Here is a 19,196-nt window from a genome sequence, read left to right on the forward strand (position 1 = left end):
CAATTTCAGACCTCAGGCCTGAGACTCACTTCCTTACCTATACAGTGGGGGCAGTAGTACCCACTTCTGGGGGGTTGTGATGATTCATTATTCCTTCAGCAAATATTTATGAAGTGCCTATTCAGCATTGTTCTAGACTCTGAAGATAAAGCAGCAAAGTCCCTGTTGTCAGAGTCTAAGTTCTAGTGTGGGAAACAGTAATACGCAGATACAGAGATACTGATGACAAATGTATTGGTGAAAAGTGCTAAGAAGAGTATAAGTCAGGGCATACATGTATAAAATAGTCAGGGCATATGGGGAACTCTGCTCAGTGATCTGTGGTGACCTAAATGGGAAGGAAATCTAAAAAAGAGTGGATATATGTATACATCTAACTGATTCATCTTGCTGTACAGCAGAAACTAATACAACCGTGTAAAGCAACTATACGCCAATAAAAATAAAAAAAAAAAAAAAAGAGTATAAGTCAGGGAAGGTGAACTGTGACAGTGAGAGGGCCAGAAGGTTTCGAGTTAGTGCTCAGAGAAGGCACAGACCTGAAGTGGAAGGGAGTTAGCCATGTGGATATGATGATTCGTGTACATGCCACCCACACCTTGGGGCCCCTGCCTCAGCAAGGAGGCAGTGATGCCGGAGCCAGGTGAGCTAGAGAGAGGCTGGTGGCTGAGAACAGAGTGAGGGCTGGAGGCTGAGGCCAAGTCAAGTAGGGCCTGTTGGCCCATTTCATAAGCTTTCAGTTTTATTTTCCACGAGGTGGGGAGCCATTGAAGTGTTTTGAGCAAATAAGTGACAGAACTGGATCTAGGGTTTTTTAAAAAAGACCTTTGTGGCCACTGAATTAAGTAGACAGAAGTGAGGCAGGAGACCATTTAGGCTATTAAAAGAATCCAAGTGAGGGATTATGGCACTTTGGCCCATGGTGGAGGTGGTGAGAAGTGGTTGATCCTGGATAGATTTTGAAGGGAGGGCTGACCAGGCTTGGTGATAGACCTGCTGTGTCCTGAGAAGGGAGGAATCAAGGATGACTCCAAGGTTTTGGCCTGAGGAACTCTAAGGATGGACTTAGCATTCTGGAGGTGGGGAAGCTTATGGATGGAGCTGGGGTGGGAGAGGAGCTGAGAGCTCAGCTTTGAACATGATTTTAGGTGCCTGTAGGATGTCAGAGTGGATGAGTAGACCACTGGATAGAGGAGCCTGGAGTTCAAGGAAGAGGTGTGGACTGGAGATACAAATGTAGGTGTCCCCATTGTAGGGTGGCCTGGATAAGATTACTTATACTTATAGAGTGAGTGTGAACCAAGAGTCGAGGACTGGATGAGCAAGGCCTAATACCAGCAAGAAAGACTCAGTACCCCTTAGTCTCTTCTTTCCAGCCCTCCCTTCCTAGCTTTTTTGTTTTCCTATTGATTGGAAAGGATTTAGTGAGTGATAGAGTAAAAAAATGTTTTACACTTTATTTTCTGGATTCCCAGTCCAGATTCCAGATTCTCCAGTGTGTGCTTCTACATTACTTTAAAGAATTCACCAAAAGTATATTTGGACAAATATGAATGCTGGTTGTGATATTTAGTAATATGGTCAGTGAAATTCTTTTGCAATTTCTAAGTATCATTACTAAGCTAATATAAGGAGCTATTGAATTTCTAAAGACGTTTCTAATTGATCTTAAATTATCAGTTGCCAATAGTTTTCACTGGCACAAATGTTGAAATTACAAGTTACTTTGGAATAAATAAGCGAATCTCTTGGTTGTAGATCATTTGTAAAAAAAAAAAAATAATGCCATACTAAAGAAAGCCAAAGCTATAAAACTGAATAGATGAAACTGCTCTTTCTTTTCTGTTTTTAGGATGGGTTGAATTAGTACTTAATTTGTGTTTCACAAGTGGGAATTTGTGAAATGGATTCTTCCCCCATCAGCTAGTTCTGCTTTATAAAAATCTAAAATCTAATACTGTTTTTTTAAAAAAGTAAAATTTTTAAGCAGCTCAGTTTTCAAACGTTCGGCCCCCCAAAAAATAAAAAGAAATATCTATACATTTCTGTTTCAAATTAATAAACAAAACTACCAGATCACATATTTTTTAAAGAAAAGTCCTTGTGGGAAAATAGTTATAAATCATTATTAGGACAGAATTGTCATGTCACCTTTTTCTTTTTGTTGTGTAAATTCTTATAAAACCCTTTCGGGGGTTTCCACTGTTGGGAGGAGTCAGAGAGCCGGGGATATGAGCGGAGTACCCTTCGGGCCGCTGCAGTGGGCACCAGGCGGCCTCGGGTCTGACCTAGCCCGACCCCTGCCCGGCGCTACTCTGCCAGTCAGCCACGCCCGAACGGTGACGCACCTTGCGGCTTCGTTTGCCCGTGTCCAAGATGGCTGCGATCGCCGCTGGGGATGTTGGGCGCGCCGGGCGCCGGGTAGGGGGCCCCGGCCGGCGTACCCGCCTACAGCCACTCAGAGCCGGCCAATCAGCGCCGGTAGGCCACCGGCCCCGCCCCGACCCCGGCCGGCAAGGACGTCAGGGCGGCGGGCTCGAGGCGGTGGCGGCTCACCTGAGCGGCTGCTCCCCTGAGCGGCGGCCGGCGGCGAGGGCCGGGGCGAGGGAGAGGCCGGCGGTGCTGGCCACGGGATGAGGAAGCGGACCGAGCCCGTCGCCCTGGAGCATGAGTGCCACGCCGCCTCGGGCTCGTCCTCCGCCGGCTCGGCCGCCGCGGCGCTGGACGCCGACTGCCGCCTGAAGCAGAACCTGTGCCTGACGGGCCCCGGGCCGGCCGAGCCGCGCTGCGCCGCCGACGCGGGCATGAAGCGGGCGCTGGGCAGGTGAGCGGCGGAGGCGGCCGGGACCCACAACCCTCCGGAGCTACTTGCCCTCCACCCCGCGTGCCCCCCGACCCTCTCCGGGCGTCCCCGGGTGCCTCCCCCGTGGTCCCCCTCTGGCCCCCGCGCCCCCTTCCTTCCCGGGCGGGCCTGGGGGCCCCTCCAGCGACCGGCCGGTGAGCGCCTCTCGACGAGGGTGGCGAGCTCCTGGACGCCTGGGAGCGCGGACTCCGCTCCGACCTTCTCTGCGTCCGACTCCGACCCATCGTCCCTCTCGCCGGGTGGGCAGCTCCCCGGTGCCTGAGTCTCCGCGGCGCCCTCTGCTCGAAGCTGCCGGGCCCTCGGGGACGGTTGAGGGGTCGGCCGTGTCCAGGGGCAGGGGGTGCACCGCGTCCTCGGAGAAGGTTGAGGGGTCGGCCGTGTGCAGGGACACGGGGTGCACCGCATCCTCGGCTGTCGAGGGCGTGGGGGGGAAGCCCGGCGTTCGCGAGCAGCTGGCTGGTGGTACGTGGAATGTGTCCACAGGAGTCGTCTCCTTGGGAATCTCCGTCCCGTCCGGAAGTCACCTGGTTATTTTCGGTCTCTCTTTGGGGAGATGAATGCGTTTATGTTAAATTAACCTCACAGTTGGGATAGGGGCATATTTCACGCGGGCAAGTCTCTCCCCGTAGGCTGGCTGTTTGTAGAACATATCACTCATGGCAGTTTTGAAGTCTTGATGTTTCATGGTGTTTGAAGAAGTTAGTATGTAATATTCTCAGGTGTTGTAGCAGAGTCACTTATTTTGGGGTCAACTGGAATGCCCTTAATTGACACTGGCCACTTCCGTGTAAAATACTTACCCCAATAGCCCCTAAAAACATCAACTGCATTGCCTGAAAGATTATGAAATTAAACTATATACTTCTCTAAGTCAGTGGTTCCCAGTCTTGCCAGAAGTTCAGGCACTGACAATATTTTTGTTTTTGTGTAAAATTATCTAGCAACTGGTTAGTATCTTTTGTGAAACTAATCTATTCTGTGGAAAGGTTTATTTGCATTAAAAACTCACAATTGGCTTTAATGCACTTTTAGTAACAAGGTTGACATAACACTTAGGTTGGGAACTCTTCCTCTGAAGAAATCAAGTTGTGATGCACAATGTTTGGGGAAACAGTGCTGGCCTGGCACCTTCCTTGAAAGATGTACTGTATTAAAAGGATCTGATTATTTTTATTTTTGAGTTGAGGACAAAGAGAGACATTCAAGTGGTGCCATATCCTTTGGATAAACAAAAGGCTGTTACAGGAATAAAAAGAAAAGCAGAGGGCGGGAAGGCCAAATTTGTGTGTTAGCCCATGGCTTCCTTCCCTATTGCCTGAAATGCTCTCCTGGACGTTCTCCTGCTGTGTTTTCTCCTTCAACCAGGTCTCTGCTTTACTGTCACCTCTTCAGAGAGGCCTTCCCAGACCAGCACATCCAAAATAGCCTTCCTGCCGCCCCCAACCCCCCTATTCTGTTTACTTGTTTCTTCATCGCACTTATCCCTTAGCTCAGGGGTCCCCAAACCACCCCCCCACCCCGCCCCCAGGCCACACAGCAGGTGAGCAGAGCAGCGGGCGAGCAGGCAAATCTTCATCTTCCGCTCCCGCTCCCCATCACTCCCCATTGCTCGCATTACCACCTGAACCATCCCCCCCATCACTCACATTACTGCCTGAAACCATCTCCCTCCCTTCCGTGGAAAAATTGTCTTCCATGGAACTGGTCCCTGGTGCCAGAAAGGTTGGGGACCGCTGCCTTAGCTGACGGTGTGATTGCCTGCACACTTGGCTTGCTTTGTGGGTAGTCTCCTTTATGAGAATGGAAGCCCTCTGAGAGCAGGGACAGTTTTTCTCTCAGCGTCTGTCTCCAGGGCCTGGCAGATAGTAGGTGGGAGAAAATACTTGTTGAATGAATATCTAGAATAGATTCCTAGAATTGGAATTGCTGAGCCAAGAGGTGTGTGTTTATGACTTTGAAAGCGAGGGCCAAAGCGCCCTCCCAAGAAGTTGTACTGATTTGTACCCCCTCCAGTAGTGTCAGTTGCCTCCCCCCGAATATTGAACATTACCAGATATTTTGATCTTTTTCTACTTGATTGATGAAAATGACATCTGATTTGTAACTTTAATTTGCATTTCTTAATGGTTAGGTGGCAATTTTTGTGTGTTTTTCTAAGCTCATTGTACGTCTTTGGGATTATTTGTCTTTAATGACCCGCCTTTGTTTGGGTCCTCCTGCACATTTCTTTTAACCTTCTATTGTGCACGTGTTCAAATATACAAAAGTAGAGGAGACAGTATAATATAATATAATGAATAGTCAATAGTTTTCCATGTTTTGCCAATCTTGAATCATCTCCTCCTCCTCCCCTCCGTTTTTAGTATGGTGGGGGACTAGGCTATTTTAAATTTTATTTATTTATTTATTTATTTATTTATGGCTGTGTTGGGTCTTCGTTTCTGTGCGAGGGCTTTCTCTAGTTGCGGCAAGCGGGGGCCACTCTTCATCGCGGTGCGCGGGCCTCTCACTATCGCGGCCTCTCTTGTTGCGGAGCACAGGCTCCAGAGCGCAGGCTCAGTAATTGTGGCTCACGGGCCTAGTTGCTCCATGGCATGTGGGATCTTCCCAGACCAGGGCTCGAACCCGTGTCCCCTGCATTGGCAGGCAGATTCTCAACCACTGTGCCACCAGGGAAGCCCGGACTAGGCTATTTTAAAGCAAATGATTTCATCCATAAATATTTCGCAGTATATCATGAACAAATAAGGACTTTTTGAAATATGTCTAACCCCAAAGCTATTATCATATTGTATCAAAATTAACAATTTATAATCTGTAATTAATTTAATATTATCTAATATCCAGTCTACATATACATTTCCCTGTCTCAGAAATGTCTTTTTAAGTTAGTTTTAAAATCCTGTACATTTCTTAAGTTTATTCCTAGTTATTTTATCTTTCTGTTGTTATTGAAAATAGAATATTTTCTTATATTACATATTGTAACTGGTTGTATTACTTCTGTAACTGGCAACTTACATAATCTTAGTTTCAAGTAGTTTTTGCAGTTGGTACTCGAATTTTCCAGGTATACTATCATGTCAGCTACAAATAATAAGAATTTTGTCTCATTTTCTACTTTCTTATGTCTTTTGTTTCTTTCTCTTTTTTGGTTACATTGTATTTCCAGAACAAGGTTGAATAATAGGGATGATACTGGGTATCTTTGTCCTGTTCCTTACTTTAAAGAGAATTATTTTAGTGTTTGTGCCACGTTAGTTATTTTAGTAGGGGTGTGTTGCTGTTTTGTCTTTTTTTAAATCAAAAATGGTTGTTGAATTTTATTAAATGCTGTTTTAGCATCTGAAATGATCATATAAATTTTCTCTTGACCTGTTAATATGCTGAGTTGTAGTAATAGATTTTATAATATTGAATCATCATTTTATCTTATTGAATCATCATTATTGAATCATCAATGATAACTCTTATTATGTAGAGATACAGGACACAAATCTCACCAACGAGGTGCGAAGTCCCAGGGTCCCAGGGTCCCTATTCTATTTATTAATATTTTACACCATTATTTGTGAGACTAGTCTGTAATTTTCTTTTTCAATGCCGTCTTTACCAAGTTGTGTTAGTGTTTTCTATAGCTTTATTAAAAAGTTTTCTTTTTCTCTTCTTTAGCCAGTTTAAATACTTTTGAAATGATCTCTTTCTTTAAATTTTGGTAGAATTCACCTGTAAAACTACCTAAGCATGGTGCTTTTTTTTAGACTATAGCACTTTGATAACTATTATAGTTTCTTAGATTTGCTCTCTCTTTCTGGGTTCAGTTTTGGTGATTTATATGTTTATAGTAAATCATCTTTTTTATATCTAGCTTTTTCCTCTGTACCTGGGGCTGTTCCCTAGTCTTGTTTCCTATTTTATATACTTATACTTTTTTCCCCTTTTTTCTTGCTCTAGTACGCACACACATATACACACACACACACTAAAGTGGATTTTTTCCTAAATAAAAAAATATTTTTTCCCAAAGAAAACCTTTTTTTGTTTATTATTCTGGGAGGCCAGGATGGAGAAAACGTGTTCTATCTGAAGGGGGCAGCAGCTACTGCATTCTCTCCTGTTGCTCCCCAGCAGGAATGTGGCTCCAGGGCAGCCAGATCTTCCAGTCTTTCCTGAAGAGTAGCTGGGTGTAAGCCTGCATCTGTGATCTCTAACTTTTTAAATGTTGCTGGCAACTAATTCAGATGAAAACAACAACCTTGGAGGTAAAACAAAACCAAAACCAGTTTGTGTGTGTGTTTTTAATTTTATTTATTTATTTATTTGGCTGCCTTGGGTCTTAGTTGGGGCATGTGGGCTTCTCTCTGGTTGCGGCTTGTGGGCTCAGTAGTTGTGGCGTGCGGGCTTAATTGCCCCAGGGCATGTGGGATCTTAGTTCCCTGACCAGGGCTCGAACCCGTGTCCCCTGCATTGGCAGGCCGATTCTTAACCACTGGACCACCAGGGAAGTCTGTGTGTGTGTGTGTTTTAATTGAAGTATAGTTGATTTACAATGTTGTGTTTCAGGTGTATAGCAAAGTGATTCAGATATATATATATGTTCTTTTTCAGATTCTTTTCCCTTATAGGCTATTACAACATACAGAGTATAGTTCCCTTTTGGTTTGTTTTAATTGTTGGACTAAAGGGTTATTTTTGAACGTAAATGTTTATCTGACTTACATGTCAACTGTGTACTCCATAAGAGGAGGGACTGGATACTATTTTTGCTTTGCCTATGTCTGGTACAAGGAGGCAAATGAGGGATTCTGTGGGCCTTTCATTTTCTTTTCTGTAATCTTGGAGTTCTTGGCAATATGCAGTAAAGGCATAAGTGGTCTAAATTGGCCCTAAGGAGGCAGTAATGAGATGTATAGGTCTCTGTTTCAGTCAACTAGACTGTCCTTTGACTGTCAACTCACAGGCCAGATCTACCAGATAACCGAGATCAGTGGACGGCCTGGGAGATTTCACAGCAGATGACCTTTGTTTGTAAATACAGAAGAACTCAGGCATCACCCTTGGTTCCTTCTTCATCCAAAAGAAGGAACTGCATGCAGGGCTGCTAATGGCTTCACCATAACCCAGAAAGGCAGGTGACCAAGGTGAATGTCTGTCTCAGAGCTAGCTTTTGTCCTTAAAGTCTGGTTTTCTCCATCCCCCTTCTCCTCCCACTCCCCAGAGCAGAGTCTGTGCCTGGACCATGACAAGCAGGGGGGCAGGCTTTGTTATGGTGCCTCAAATGGGACCCCCAACTGGGTCCCTCTCTTCCCAGTTGTGGTTTATCTTATCAGGGACACAGTCCAGCCCTGGACCCGGGACCCTGGGACCCTGGGACTTCGCACCTCGTTGGTGAGATTTGTGTCCTGTATCTCTGCTTGTTTCCCAGTTCCTTTCAGCCAGCATATACTCTCCCTTCTCAAGGGAGTGTCTGTCTTCTACAGTAATGTTGAGCATACACTGCTCAAATGCAGGAGATTAAAATCTCCAGAAGATACTTATCACAGAGGTAACCTTGGAAAGAGGCTTAGAAGATGGGACATCTTCTCAGGGTTCTGCTGACAGCAGTGGAGACAGGATGCGTTTCCAGACTCATGATCCTCCTCTTCCTCCGACTAGAGCACTTTTCTTCCAAAATGCAGTCTACGGGAAAATTTTAACTGCAATATGATCTTGAAAACTGACAGATTACGTCAACGCTTTTCACCCGGACGTGATGCCACAGAACTTGGGTGTCCACGTGGAGAGTGGGTAGGTCATTTGTCTTTTCCTGAACTGAGGGCCAGGGTCTGGAGTGTCAATGAGGACACGGGCTGCTGACACAGGGAAGTGTGATGCCAGGAAACCCAGCCTGAGGTGTCCAGTTGGTAGAAAGACCCGTTGTTTAGGCTTGCTGCCCGTCTTAGTATTGTTTGATATTTTAGGGGAAAGCTTGCATGGATAACTGAGTCTCAAGTGTTTTCAGGTTTGTGGCTTGGGGTGAGTTGCTTAACTATGAGTTTGTTTCTTCCTCTATAATGTGGGGATAAAAATATCTTCCTTATAGCATTGGGGTGAGGGTCCAGTATATGAAAGAGCCGGGCACACAGTGAGCACTCAATCAGTGGCATCTTGGTCATCCCCAATATTATTGCTAGTGTTATTTGTTGGAGTATTGAGAAAGCTCTGTTAACTTAGGTCAAGAAGCATGTACCCCTCCCTCCCTTTCTGCCCCCAAACTTTTTTTTTAGTTAATTAATTAATTTATTATTTATTTATTTTGGCTGTGCTGGATCTTCATTGTGGCACACAGGACCTTTAGTTGTGGCATGCGAACTCTTATTTGTGGCATGCATGTGGGATCTAGTTCCCCCACCAGGGATGGAACCTGAGCCCCCTGCTTTGGGAGCATGGAGTCTTACCCACTGGACCACCAGGGAAGTCCCTGCCCCCAAACAATTAAGTATGTCTTCTCAGCCAATTGTCATGCATGTAGTTGTCATCATGATCAGTTAACACATCTGTTGGTAATAGAACGTTTTTTTTTTTTTTTTTAATAGAACGTTTTAAGCAATACTTTTTGGTTATTCAACACTGTTTTTTCACTTGTTCATTTAGCAAAGTTTGATGTATGTACAGTAACTCTTCTTAGTGCTGAGGCTGCAGCAGTGGACGTGGGTCATGTCTTGTGGACTTTACCTTCTGGTGGCAGAGGCAGGTGACAAGCAAACAAGTATGTGCTGTGTCAGGTGCTCAGGGCTTGAGGAAGAAAGTAGGGCCAGTAAGGAGCAGCTGAGGCGTGTATACAGGAGGCCTTTCTCGTAAGGGGACATTTGAATGGAAGCCACGGGCTGCTTTAGAGTGGAGGAGTGCCTGGGTATGATGTATGTCATTGACATGTCACTCTGATTGCTGGGATGAAGACAGACTGGAAGGGCAGCAGGAGCAGGGGGACCCGCTAGAAGTCATCCGGGCAACAGATGATGGGGACTTGGGCCTGGGGTAGCTGTGGAGGTGAGAAACGTTGCATTCTGGATCTGTTTCCAAGGAGGTGTCAACAGGATTTGCTGATGGATTAGTAAGAAAGAGCGAGGACAGTCACAGGATTCACCAGTTCTCTTATGAGCAATGGAAGAGTGGAGCTGCCATGTGCTGAGATGGGGCAGTTGTGGGAAATGAGTTTGGTTTGGGGCATATGGAGGTGCCTATGAAACATGCAAGTGGAATAGGAAGGAGGAGTTGGAGTTCAGGGGAGAGTTGGGGCCAACATCTGACGTTAGCCTGCAGATAGTGTTCAGAGTCACGACAGGATCCCAGGGCTGGACCCCGGGCCCTGGACAGGTAGGGGCTGGAGAAGAGGAGCCTCAAACCAAGGAGACCTGGAGGGAGGCAGCTGAGAGGAGAGCTGGGACGAAGGGGTCAAGGGAGCTACTGGAAGAAAGCCTGTTGCAGAGGAGAGTGTGATCTGCCATTGGATTTGGAGACATAGAGATCAGTGGTTGTTAGTGTGGTTAATTTGAGTGGTGGAGGCAAGATCCTGATGGAGTGGCTCAAGGGGGAAGTAGGGAGAAGAAATGCAGATAGCTTTTCCAAGGAGTTTTGCCATAAAAGGCAACAGAAATGAGGGGGTGGGTAACTGGAGTAGGAGGAAGTTTCTGACCGGTGCTGTAGAGTGCCTTGGTTTGCTCCTGGGGATAGTCCAGGAGGGGAAAGACTGGTGATGCCGAGCACTGGTGGCATGGTGTCTTTGGGACCCAGTACCCCAAGGCCAAGTCAGTGGTCCCCAGACAGGGAGGTAGGCCAAGGGCGCTGTGAAGTTGCAGGGAGGTGGTTAGATGTGTAGGGGGAGCACTGGAGGTTCTCTTCTGGGTGCTTCTGTTTTCTCTGTGAAATAAGAGCAAAGCCCTGTGCCGAGGGGAGAGGAGGTACTGCAGGTGTTTCCCTTTCAGTTCTCAACCTGGACCCAGTCTTACCTCTCTATCCTTAACCTAATCAAATGTTTCCTACCATTATTTGCTAAAGTCTCATTAACACGGACAGTCAAGCTCCTTGACAGAGACTCTTCTTTTTGACATGTGGTGTTGCAAAAATGGATGACAGAAGTGGTTCTCATGGGAAGTCGTTTCAGCTGTGACTTGCTGTGTGTCTGAGAAGCCATGTGCGTTCTGCACAGCCGAGTACTGCCTGGTCCTGGGGGGCCTGAGGGCAGCTGCCCCCCGGAGGGCCCTGCACACGGCCCAGTGACGGGGGTGTTAAGCTGGGTTTGAGGTGGAGGTGGGGAGAAGATCAACATAAACGGAGGGCAACACAGAGTGAGTATGTGGGACGTAGGCAGAATTCTTACCTCTCAGGTTTTGCTAATACACAAATAGAAGTTTCTAAATAGAATTTGTCTTGAGGTGATACTTATGGGCTTTAATTGTCTTAATCATGTGTCATCTGTTTACCAGGTACGGAAATGCCCTGAGAAAGTAAAAAGAGGAGGGGGTAGATGAGTGTCAGTGTGAGGAGTTTCAGAAGGAATTTCATTTTGCAAAGATGAAGGCAGAGAAGGAGTGTCAATGAAGGAATACAAGCACATCTCAGGAATGCTGCAATTTAGGGTTTGTCCTTGAAGCTTGAAAGTTGTCCTGAGCTTTAGGGTAAAGAAAAGAAAGTTGAAATTATTTTCAGTTCTTATCACACTTTCAGATTTCCACATAAGGTTTAGAGATATATATACATATATATTTTTTAATAAATTTATTTATTTATTTTTGGCTCTGTTGGGTCTTTGTTGCTGTGCTTGGGCTTTCTCTAGTTGCGGCGAGCAGGGGCTACTCTTCATTGCAGTGCGTGGGCTTCTCATTATGGTGGCTTCTCTTCTTGCAGAGCACGGGCTCTAGGTGCGCAGGCTTCAGTAGTTGTGGCACGCGGGCTCAGTAGTTGTGGCGCACGGGCTTAGTTGCTCCGCAGCATGTGGGATCTTCCAGGACCAGGGCTCGAACCTGTGTCCCCTGCATTGGCAGGCGGATTCTTTACCACTGTGCCACTAGGGAAGTCCCAAGGTTTCGATATATTGACTGAACTATTCGTAATGGGAAGGGAAGAATGTTCAGTGTTGAAGCAGGTCGTTTGGATGCCGTAGTTCAGGGTCCTGAAAGAGATATATGCCTTTTAACTTTCAACTGTTTCTTTCTCCTAATAATGTGTACAACACAGACTCTTTACCGTTTCATGTTTGACTTGTGCCATTCCTAGGCCTGGAACATCATGTGGTTCCTACCTGAAAGTGGCCGTGTCAGTGTTGGGTGCTTATAGGTTATTGTATTCAATGAACAGTTAACTTGCTTCTATCGTTTGTTTGATGTCAAGCTAGGCACTGGGAAAGCTGAAAGATGGCAGTATCTATACTCAGGGAGTGTGTTGTCTATAAGTTTTTATGTGTGGCAGCCACCTGCTCTAATACTCAAACATTTTTTTTAACGTTTTTATTGGAGTATAATTGCTTTACAATGGTGTGTTAGTTTCTTCAAACATTTTTATGATGTCTATAGAAGAGACAAAATGCAAGGATGGCTGGAGATGATTAGTCTGATCTCATATTCATCCTTTGTTGCTCTCACATTTTTTGTGCTGATTTATCTTCACAGTATCTCATCTTTTAGGCTCCCACTTCAATGACAGGATATAACTCATCCTGTCAATGCATCCCTGGCATACCAAGCTTTCTGTAGATAAAAGAAAAGAAATGTTCTCAGTTTAGGGACACAGCACACCTTGACAAGGCATGTCATGGCAGAACCTACGGGAAGGAAAATAAGACTGCCATTCTAGGACATCGGATACTTGGTTTTGGGTTCCAGAAGGAAGGGACTGTTACACCAGTGGAGGCCAGCTGGGAGCCTGCCAGTACAGCCCCAGGGCCTCAAGAGAAAGCACAAGGGAGATTCTGCAGCGACCAAGGCAGGGATCTCCAGGTATGAGGCCACCACAAGGGAAGGCAACTGCTATGGTGAAAGGCAGCCCTTGAGAGATCCTGTCTCTTTCCCTCTGTTCCTTTCTCATTTTGTTTTTTTCCTGATTACAAAAGTAAAAAAAGATTTCTTAATACAAATTTAAAACAGAGAAAGTGGAATTATCCCCTGGATAATTACTGTTAACAGTGTGACATATATTGAGAAGATTGCTTGCATGTTTATTCTTTTATTCATCTAACAAATACTTGTTGAAGACGTACTGTGTGCTGGAGGCTGTGGATAAAACGTTACACAGAGTCAGACAGGTCCCAACCCTTGTGGAGCTCACATTCTCCTCGTGAAGGAGAAAGAAAGCAAAAAAGGTACATGTAAATACACAGTAAATTTCAAGAGGTGGTAAAGCACTATAAAGAAAAACAGGGCTTCCCTGGTGGCGCAGTGGTTAACAATCTGCCTGCCAATGCAAGAGACACGGGTTTGAGCCCTGTTCTGGGAAGATCCCACGTGCCACGGAGCAACTAAGCCCGTGAGCCACAACTACTGAGCCTGCGCTCTAGAGCTCACAAGCCACAACTACTGAGCCTGCATGCCACAATTACTGAGCCTGTGCGCCTAGAGCCCATGCTCCACAACAAGAGAAGCCACCGCAATGAGAAGCCTGTGCACTGCAACGAAGAGTAGCCCCCGCTTGCCGCAACTAGAGAAAGGCCATGTGCAGCAACGAAGACCCAACGCAGCCAAAAACAAATTAAATAAATAAATAAATAAAGCAAGATAGCTTTAAGAAGAAGATAACAAACCCAAAATGGAGTTGCTTATGCTAAATAAGCCCCACGTCACCGAATGGGGACTTAACTTCATTACAGACTCAGCTCTCCTAGAAATGGGTTCTTAAACCAGTCAATCAGGAATCGCCTGGTTAGCACTAATGTGGTCATCTGCCTGATAGACCCCTGTCGTCTCCTAAAGGAAAGTGACCATGGAATAAATAACCCGCTCCTTTTGTCTTATAAAACTTACTTGTTCCCGCTCTCTTCTCCCTGTGAAAGTCTTTCATTTTGTACAGCTCCTTGGAGTTCCTGTTTGCTGCATGAGATGCTGCCCGATTCATGAATTGTTGAATAAAGCCAATAAGATCTTTAAGGTTTGCTCAGATGAATTTTGTTTTTTAACAGGAGGTAAAACAATTGTGTATGAAGCACTTGAAAATAAGCTATACTATAGTGATAAAACATCCTTGTCACTGTCAGGAGAATAAGGCCTTTTCACAGTAGGTCACCCAGCTGTTAAACTCTGCCAGCATCCTCATGACTTTCTGTTTTCTTCTCTGGGAACAAAGACATTTATGGGATTTCACTTGTGTATTTTATTAAGGCCTTAAAGCTTTTAATTCTGTTCAGTGAAATTACTCCCAATACTGTGTTTGAATAAGAGTTTGAAGATTGTTCTTAAGGTTTCCACCTATAAACTAGGTAGAAATCCACCTATTAGTCTTGGGGAGTGAATTTTGGATTTATTCTTTTGTTCCTTCTGAGAGAATATAATGAGATAATAGAATAGAATATATATATGTATGTACACATATATATATAATGGAATATATAATATAAGATGTATTTTGGAATATATCTATTAATATAATGGAATAAAGCCAAAAACTCTTCCTTAATGATTTTGATGGTTACAGTAATGGAGGAATTGGTGAAAACTAAATATAGATACTTTTTAATAGGAATACAGTTCTTCCACTTCTGGCCACTGAAGATAGAGTAACAGGGACTGAATTTACCCTGAAATAACTAAAACAACAACAAAATCCAGACAAAATGCATGAAACAAGGTTTCAAAACACTGGCCACTGGCAACGAGAGACAGTAGTCTCTGAGAGGTGACAAACAAAGTGAGCCCTACAACAACTCCAGCTTACTGCCGTGTGAGAGTTTCCCTGCTGTATCACAGGGTCAAGGAAATTGATGTGGAGCCTGGTGGACTTCCTGAGCTGTGGATAAGGTGCTGAGAGTCTGGGGACACCAACATGCCTACAGTTTATAGGACAGAGGACCAGGGAGAGACATCGGTACAGAGAGAACTCTGGAGATCTGCAGAGGAGAATCTGGAGATCTCTACACCTTGAGTATTCAACACAGTGCTGCTCAGCACACGTGTGTGAGGAAACTATCTGAGGCTGGGGAGAGAACTTCCCTAAAGGTTTAGATGAAACAGTTCCAGTTCCCTCTAACAAGACCATAATTCACTGAACATTGGGTAGAACACTCAGGAATGTCATGCTTCAGTAATGGGAAATAATTAGCCCTAGACAGAGTACTGCTCTGGACCCACCTAACAAATCATAAAAACAAAACCCAGAAGAATCAAACTGTTTCCAATTCACTGTATCCTGAAACAAGATTCAATATTTATAGGAATATAAAAATAACCAGCACCCAACAAAGTAAAATTCACAATGTCTCGTATCTAATCAAATATTATCAGATGTATTAGTTTGCTTGGGCAGCCATAACAAAGTACTACATACTGGGTGGCTGAAACGAGAGAAATTAATTTTTTCACAATTCTGGATGCTAGAAGTCTGAGATCAGTGTGTTGGCAGCATTGGTTTCTTCTGGGGCCTCTCTCCTTGGCTTGTAGATGGCCATGTTCTCCCTGTGTCTTACATGGTCTTTCCTCTGCATGTCTGTCCAAGTTTCTTCTTATAAGGACACCAGTCTTATTGGACTACAGCCTACCATAATGACCAATTTTTCTTTTTAACATTTATTTATTTAGACTGCGCTGGGTCTTAGTTGCAGCATGCGGACTCTTAGTTGCGGCATGTGAACTCTTAGTTGTGGTATGCATGTAGGATCTAGTTTCCTGACCAGGGATCGAACCCAGGCCCCCTGCATTGGGAACGCGGAGTCTTACCCACTTGACCACCAGGGAAGTCCCCACTAATGACTGAATTTTAACTTAATTTAACCTCTAAAAGACTCTATCTCCAAATACAGTCACATTCTTAGCACCTGGGGTTAGTATCTAAATGTATGAATTACAGTTGGGGAGCACAGTGCAAGGAGACAGGAAAATGTAACCTGTAATGAGAATAAGCAATCAATGAAAACCAATCCAGAACTGACACAGATGTTACAGTCAGCAAAGGACATTAAAACAGTTATTACAACTATATTCCATGTGTTCAAAAAGTTAAGTAGAGTCATGGAAGATATGAAAATTACCCAAATCAAGTTTTTAAAGATGACAAACTACAAGTGTGTTAAGTGAAAGATACACTGAGGGGCATTAATGGCAGATTAGATGTTGCAGAAGGAAAGATTCAGTTATCCAACATGAAACATATAAAAAAGAATCAAAAAATTTTCAGAAGTAGCACTGAACTGTGGAACAACTTCAGGCAGCTTAATATATGGGTAATTAGAGTTCCCACAGAAGCAGGAGAGAAAGAAAAAATAGGTGAAAGAATAATGGCCAGAAACTTTCCAAGCTCGATGGAAACTGTAAACTCAACTCAGTGAATCACCCACACAAAAAACAGGAAGAAAAACTATACCAAGGCACATCATAATCAAATTACTCAAAACCAGTGATGAAGAGAAAAATCTTAAAAGCAGCCAGCGGAAAAAAGACATGTACAGAAAAGCAAATATGCAGGTGACAGCAGATTTCTTGTGAGGAAAAAAAAAGTAAGAAGGCCATGGAGCAGCATATTTAAAACACTGAAAAAACAAAAAAAGAAAACCAAAAAAACACTGTCCACCTAGAATTTATTCTCTCTTTCTTTCCTCTTTTCTTTTTTCTTTCCTCTTTTCTTTTTTCTCCTTCCTCCCTGCCTTCTTTCCTTATAAATGAAGTATAATTGACTTACTATATTAGTTTCAGGTGTACAACATAGTGATTCAGTATTTTTATACATTACAAAATGATCACCATGATAAGTCGCTACCATCTGTCCCCCTACAGAGTTATAGTATTATTGGTTATATTCCCTGTGCTGTACGTTTCCTCCCTGTGACTTACTTATTTTATTGGAAGTTTGTACTTCTTAATCTCCCTAACCTATTTCACTTATCCCCCTACACGCCTCCCCTCTGGTAGCCACCAATTTGTTCTCTATCAGTCTGTTTCTGTTTTGTTATGTTTGTTCTGTTCTTTAGATTCCACATACAAGACAAATCATATGGTATTTGTCTTTCTCTGTCTGACTTATCTCAGCATAATACCTTCAGGCCCCTCCATGTTGTCGCAAATGACAGATTTCATTTTTTAAAAAAATAAATTTATTTATTTTTGGCTGTGTTGGGTCTTTGTTGCTGCATGCAGGCTTTCTCTAGTTGCAGCAAGTGGGGACTACTCTTCGTTGCGGAGCACGGGCTCTAGGCACACGGGCTTCAGTAGTTGTGGTGCTCGGGCTTAGTTGCTCCGCAGCATGTGGGATCTTCCTGGACCAGGGCTCAAACCCATGTCCCCTGCATTGGCAGGCAGAGTCTTAACCACTGCACCACCAGGGAAGTTCCCAGATTTCATTTTTTTTTAATGGCTGAATCATAGTCTAGTGTGTGTGTGTGTGTGTGTGTGTGTGTGTGTGTGTGTATCACATCATTATCCATTCATCTGTTATTTGTTGTCTTTTTTGATGATAGTCATTCTGACAGGTGTGAGGTGATATCTCATGGTTTTCATTTGCATTTACTTGATGATTAGTGATGCTAAGCATCTTTTCATGTGTCTGTTGGCCATCTGTGTATCTTCTTTGGAAAAATGTCTGTTTGGGTCCTCTGACCCATTTTTTAATTGGGCTGTTTGTTTTTTGATGTTTAGTTGTATGAGTTCTTATACATATTGGCTATTAACCCCTTATCAAATACACTGTTTGCAAATATCTTCTCTCATTCAGTAGGGTGCCTTTTTGTTTTGTTGATAGTTTCCTTCACTGTGCAAAAGCTTTTTAGTTGGATGTAGTCCTATTCGTTTATTTTTCCTTTTGTTTCCCTTGCCTGAGGAGATACCAATATATCTATATATCTATATCTATCTGATGTCAGAGAGCATACTGCCTATGTTTTCTTCTAGGAGTTTATGGTTTCAGGTCTTACATTTAAGTCATTAATCCATTTTGAATTTATTTCTGTATATAGTGTGAGAAAGTAGTCCAGTTCGCTTCTTTTGCATGTAGCTCTCCAGTTTTCCCAACACCATTTATTGAAGAGGCTTTCTTTTTCCCATCATATATTCTTGCCTCCTTTGTCATAGATTAATTGACCATATGAGTGTGGGTTTATTTCTGGGCTCGCTGTTCTGTTCTGTTGATCCATGTGTCTGTTTTTGTGCCAGTATCATACTGTTTTTTTGGTTTTGTTTGTTTATTTATTTATTTATTTATTTAGGCTGCACTTAGTTGCGGCATGTGAGATCTTTCTTGTAGCATGTTTACTTGCAGCATGCGGGATTTTTAGTTGAGGCATGCAGGTTTCTTAGTTGTGGCACGCATGTGGGATCTTTTTCCCTGAGTAGGGATTGAACCCAGGCACCTTGCGTTGGGAGTGTGGAGTCTTACCCACTGGACCCCCAGGGAAGTCCCACTGTTTTTTTTTTTTTAATTGAAGCATAGTTGATTTACAGTGTTGTCCTACTGTTTTGATTACTATAGCTTTGTAGTATAGTTGGACATAATGGAACATGATACCTCCAGCTTTGTTCTTTCTTAAAATTATTTCAGCTATTTGGGAGTCTTTTGTGTTTCCATACAAATTTTGGCATTATTTGTTCTAGTTCTGTGAAAAATTCCGTTGGAATTTTGATAGGGATTGCATTGAATCTGTGGATTGTCTTGGGATTCTTCCAATCCATGAACATGGTATATCTTTCCATTTGTTTCTTTTTAGTTTCTTTCGTCAGTGTATTATAGTTTTCTGGGTACAGATCTTTTCCTTCCTTGGTTAGATTTATTCCCGGATATTTTATTCTTTTTGATGCAATTGTAAATGGGGTTTTCTTAATTTCTCTTTCTGATAGTTCATTGTTAGTGTACAGAAATGCAACAGATTTGTATTATTTTGCATCCTGCAGCTTTACTGAATTTATTGGTGAGTTCTGATAGTTTTTTGATGGTGTCTTTAGGATTTTTTTATATATAATGTCATGTCATATGCAAACAGTGACAGTTTTACTTCTTCCTTTCCAACTTGGATTCTCTTCATTTTTCTTGTCTGATTGCTGTGTCTAGGACTTCCAATACTATCTTGAATAAAAATGGTGAGTGGGCATCCTTGTCTTGTTCCTGATCTTAGGGGAAATGCTTTCCGCTTGTCACCTTTTTGTATGATGTTGGCATAGGTTTACCA

At 43.6% G+C, this 19,196-nt stretch overlaps 1 protein-coding gene across 6 annotated transcripts in view; it reads left to right on the plus strand.

The window, feature by feature from the left end:
- The first annotated feature begins 2,485 nt into the window (after nucleotides 1–2,485).
- ABHD12 (abhydrolase domain containing 12, lysophospholipase) overlaps nucleotides 2,486–19,196 on the plus strand; it is a 73,945-nt gene continuing 57,234 nt past the window's right edge. For 3 of the 6 annotated variants that reach the window (XR_005016357.1, XR_005016356.1, XM_036824365.1), the window contains exon 1: nucleotides 2,488–2,824. Coding sequence is in view for 3 of the 6 variants with exons in the window: in XM_036824365.1 (XP_036680260.1) it covers nucleotides 2,634–2,824 (191 nt within the window). In the remaining 3 variants the exon portion in view is untranslated. Of the gene's footprint in view, nucleotides 2,825–19,196 lie in introns of all 6 variants that reach the window. The other 3 variants (XM_036824364.1, XM_036824368.1, XM_036824367.1) reach the window with 3 other exon arrangements.

Source organism: Balaenoptera musculus, chromosome 15 (genome assembly GCF_009873245.2).
Source record: "Balaenoptera musculus isolate JJ_BM4_2016_0621 chromosome 15, mBalMus1.pri.v3, whole genome shotgun sequence".
In the NCBI taxonomy this organism is placed as follows: Eukaryota; Metazoa; Chordata; class Mammalia; order Artiodactyla; family Balaenopteridae; genus Balaenoptera; species Balaenoptera musculus.